Genomic DNA, 5,000 nt, shown 5'->3' with positions numbered 1-5,000 from the left:
GAGGAGGACAAGGAGTAGGAGGAAGAAAAGACGGGACAGGAAAAGGAGGAGGGAGAAAGTAGAGCAGGTAGTAGTAGAAGAGAAGAAAACGAAGACGAAGAACACCACCAACAACAAAAGAAAAAGAGGAAAAAAGCTGGAACGAAAGCCACAAACCCGAATCCCACGTGACTCGCCACAGAGCTCTTAAGCCAGAGATCCAGAAGAAGAAGGGCGAGAACACACAACCGCACCCCCCCCCCTCCTTTCCTTCACTCCCTCTGCTAGGACTTCAAAGACAAGCCACCAACCGGCCAACAATGTCATAGATTTATTGTCAATGAAACAATTGATGCAGATGTGACGAACGTAAGAGCAATATTAGCAGAAGTAGCAGTAGTTCTAGCAACGACAATAGTTCTGGTAGTAATAATAATAGAAGTACTAGGAGTACTAGGAGTAGTAGTAGTAGGGGTCGTCGTCGTCGTAGTAATAGTAGTAGTAGTAATTATCATTAGTAGCAGTAATGAAAAGCAGCAGCAGTAGTAGTGATACTTGTAATAGAAGCAGAGGTAGTAGTGATAGCAGCAGCAGCTGTGGCAGTAGTGTCACCATAACCATCACAGCAATCCTCATTCGGATATCCGCACTTAATAACCCGAGACCCAATACGTGATGCAAGCGGCGATCACCCCCCACCCCCCCGGTGCCTCCGCCCAGCGGCGTCCACCCCCCCCTCCGGCAGCGATGAGAAATCTGCATCGCCTCCCGACCGGCAGCCGAGCCTGGTCAAGTGTCCGCGCCCCCGCCGCACGCATCCCTCAAGTCGAACATGAATAAACAAAGCGAAAGGAAGCCGAAGAGCGAATCCCCGAAAGGAAGAGGCGAGAGGAGGTGCGGGGCCGCCGTATCTGCCGCCTCCATCAAAATAACGGCACAGGACAACACAATGGCCGCGTCGCCACCTTCGCCCGAATAATATCAAACCATCTTGATGCTCTGTTCTCTCCCTGGTAACAGCTCCCCGCCGACTTATCCGGCGACGGAAATCGCCACGATTGGGGCGGCGGAGAAGAGAAAGAACGGCATGAAAAAAAAAAAAAAAAAAAAAAAAAAAAAAAAAAAAAAAGGATAATAAATATACAAGATGCGTGTGTGTGTGTGTGTGTGTGTGTGTGTGTGTGTGTGTGTGTGTGTGTGTGTGTGTGTGTGTGTGTCTGTGTGTGTGTGTGTGTGTGTGTGTGTGTGTGTGTGTGTGTGTGTGTGCATGGATATGTAGGTGTGCGTGGGTATGTAGGTGTGCGTGGGTATGTGCGTGTGCGGGTGCTTGTGCTTGTGTCCAAAAAGTCCAAAAAGGACAGACTGCCACCTACTTGGTGTCCCTTGACTTGGTCGCCGTCGACGTTTTTTTTATCTTATCTCTTTTCTTTTTATTCCTACCGAATTCACGACGCTACAGCAGGATATTTAGAGAGAGAGAGAGAGAGAGAGAGAGAGAGAGAGAGAGAGAGAGAGAGAGAGAGAGAGGAGGGAGGGAGGGATGGAGGGAGGGAGGGAGGGAGAGAGGGAGAGAGAGAGAGAGAGAGAGAGAGAGAGAGAGAGAGAGAGAGAGAGAGAGAGAGAGAGAGAGAGAGAGAGAGAGAGAGAGAGAGAGAGAGAGAGGGAGGGGGAGGGAGGGAGGGAGAGGGAGGGAGGGAGGGAGGGAAAGGGAGTGAGGGAGTGAGGGAGAGATGGAGGGAGAGGGAGAAGGAGAGAGAGAGAGAGAGAGAGTGAGGGAGAGAGAGAGAGAGAGAGAGAGAGAGAGGGAGGGAGAGAGGGAGGAGGAGAGAGAGAGAGAGAGAGAGAGAGAGGGCGAGAGCAAGAGAAAGAGAGAGAGGGAGGGAGGGAGAGGGGGAGGGAGGGAGGGAGGGAGGGAGAGAGAGAGAGAGAGAGAGAGAGAGAGAGAGAGAGAGAGAGAGAGAGAGAGAGAGAGAGAGAGAGAGAGAGAAAGAAAGAAAGAAAGAAAGAAAGAAAGAAAGAAAGAAAGAAAGAAAGAAAGAAAGAGAGAGAGTGAGTGATTTAAAGAGAAAGAGAGAACTAAATAAAATAAAAAATATATATAATACTTCTACACCCATACTCAAGCACACTATCGCCTTCAAACATGGATAAAAAAAAATATATTTATAGCCAGTACAAACCCCCAAATTTCCAACTGAAAACAAAACCACGCAAAAAAACAACAACAACAACAACTAACCATCCGTATGCCATGGAAAAAGGATTGAATCTTGGGACTCTAAAACATCAGTCAATCCCCACTCCATTCATGCCTCCCGGGACACCATCAAGGCCTCGCTTCTCTCGAGGGATGGATGACCAGTCCCCGAAGCAGGCTGAGAAACCTCGTGACCTCAGGAATGCTCAGCAGGAGAAGGCGGGGTTAACCGCAGAGGCCTACCTGGGCTATTATTGCTTTCAATCCGACCTTGGCAATCCCTTCTGTCATCTTACTGCTCGGTTGCAAGTGCTGAGACGTGTTCGTATAGCCATTCGAACGTTTCCTTTTTCTATTTTCTTTCTTTTTTTCAATTACAAGTACGAAAGGCGGTGAAAAGCGTGTGCGATTAAATATAAATATCAGACGCATTAAAGATTACCCGGAGGTTGGCCGCTTTCCCACCGCCTCACGCAACGTAACCCAATCGCTAGCCTTCATACATTTCAACACTGGTCTTAAAATACGAATCCATTCCGATGTGCCAATGGAATTCACACGAATAAGGGAACAGCAAAATAAGAAAATGAAACTCCAGACTATAACAAAAATAAAACCAAATATGAAAAAGTTGAAAAAATATCCAAGTATAGAGACAACTTCCATAAGGAAAATAAGAATAATATCGAGCAAAATCACAGCAATACCTCAAGTCTTCAGTCGAGAGTGAGACTGAAGTATACAGACACGTCTCTCTAACACACGAGCATACCTCAACGTTACAGCACCGGGCACAGGGCTACAGAGAAATAACTCGAGCGCAGACAAAGACCACGGGCAGATAAACCACAAGCAAGTGAAGCAACAGAGAGAGAGTAAGCTTGCATTGGCAGACGACGGAGGGAAGACGGAGAAGCCCCGAGAGACGAAATCCGCGACCACAGAAACGAGGATAAGCGAAAGGGAGAAGAAAGGCTCTGGGATGAATGTACAGTGACAGCCACGCCTGACTGCCCTCCAGTAATTATCTATCGACATGCTTGACTGACTCACCGGTAGACAACGACACCTACTGCCCACCGCCGACGTTGCCCACCTTCACACTCGTCTGTGCCCTCTCCCCTGGGTGATGATACCCTGTTAGCCTCCCTGCTGCCTCTCGCTCGCCCTTGCTGCCTTGACTCTGGGGTTTAGCGCCACTTTCCTCTTACCATGTTTACTTTCCTCTCACAATGTTTACTTTATTAACAAGCTGTTTGTCTCATCACCATTTAATGAAAAAAATATCTATCAGGTATACATTTCTAAATAGTAGAAAATCCTTAATTTCACAGACTGAAATCTAAAATCTAAAAACATTCTGTAAAACTACAAGCTGCCATCTTCATCCTTCCCGGCGGCAGAACATCAAATCAGCCATCGACACCAACACTCGAAATCACTGCACGATCGACGCCAATAAACTCTACGGTCAAGCCACATACCATTTCAGTTCCTCCTGTCTTACACCTTTTTATGATCGTTTTTTTTTCCACGCCTGAGCAGCTACTCCGATATATAAAAAAGAGAAACCCAGAAGGCAAGTGCTGAATACTGCCAGTAAAAAAATAAATCAAAAAGATACACGGCAGTCGAGCGAGCTAAAAATATACATATGATATGAATCCCACTCTACGTGTTACGAGTGTCTAATCCGCCGGCGGAGTAACATGCAGAAACCACGAGACTATTACGCATTTAGATCGCTTCTTGCGTGGATTTTTGTTGCGACTGTTACGATAATTTTACTATCCGATTTACGACGCTAGAGCTCTATTACTTTTAAAAAATGATCAATAACACCGTCTCTTATAACAAATCGGACTCTAGCCTTCACAGTTCCTCCTCCGACATGGTTGCAATGAAACCATCTGGAATGCAATGTCAGTTGTTGTAACACAGGTACTATGTGATACGCTACTTGCCAAGACATGAGGTGTGAGTGCACTTAAACAGACCGAAGTGACCAGATCATTGGGGAATTATGGGTAATTTCCTACCTGGCAGCATTCGGTATCGCTGAAACACCCAACTAGCCAGATTAATGAGGAATTATGGGCGATTTCTTCTTATAAGTATTCGATAAAAAAAGAAAACTAGCCTTATCTAACCCATGAATTATTCAACACCGAAGCAGTTAAAACGAAGCTATCTGATGAATATGCAAAACCACATAAACAGTCACAGAAAACGGCAACATAACAACCTTTTTTAGACCCATAAACATGCAAACACACTTAAAATGCAGCAGCTGAAACACAAGCCACGCACAACATCCTCTGGAGATGAGCCCGTGACAGACGCCGGTCAAGTCAGATCCTCGGGACAGAAACTAATCAATCTCACTTACCTTCTTCTTCCTATGATAGTGATTTAGGTAACGTCGGTTCATCGCGGTGGCCACACAGCTGTTATCTTGCATTAGAGACGTGACCTTTTATCAGTGTCAACAAACAATGTTTATTTTTGCTTTGTGCTTGTTCTGTTGTTGTTCTTTTGCCTTTTGTCTTTTTCTATTTACTTCTGAAAAGATCTGCGGATAAAACTTCACTGGATCTTCGAACATCGTACTTCTGCGACATGTATAACGAAAAAATAAATAAACACCGAAAGAAAAAAAATCGCCATTTACATTAACCGCGACCGATAAGCTCCATGAAAAAACGCAAAAAATAATAAAAGAAAACAAATTAAAAAAATAAATAAATAAAACTTAAAATTACAGACCAACTGAACCGACTTCCAAATCCCGTGCTGTGAGTTCGGAGATCCGGGAATCGGGAGC

At 45.4% G+C, this 5,000-nt stretch overlaps 1 protein-coding gene across 9 annotated transcripts in view; it reads right to left on the bottom strand.

Moving 5' to 3' along the window:
- The window catches only part of da (transcription factor daughterless), a 564,194-nt gene that overhangs the window by 275,055 nt on the left and 284,139 nt on the right, over positions 1-5,000 (bottom strand). Inside the window, exon 2 of one of the 9 annotated variants that reach the window (XM_070145194.1) lies at positions 4,566-4,735. The exons of the other annotated variants lie outside the window; for them this stretch is intronic. Coding sequence (XP_070001295.1) covers positions 4,566-4,637 — 72 coding nt within the window. The 5' untranslated portion in view covers positions 4,638-4,735. The remainder of the gene's footprint in view (positions 1-4,565; positions 4,736-5,000) is intronic. 9 annotated transcript variants of the gene reach the window in all.

This window comes from Penaeus vannamei, chromosome 33, assembly GCF_042767895.1.
Source record: "Penaeus vannamei isolate JL-2024 chromosome 33, ASM4276789v1, whole genome shotgun sequence".
Lineage (NCBI taxonomy): Eukaryota > Metazoa > Arthropoda > Malacostraca > Decapoda > Penaeidae > Penaeus > Penaeus vannamei.
The sequence above is the reverse complement of the archived record's forward strand: the minus strand, read 5'-3'. Positions and strand labels throughout refer to the sequence as shown.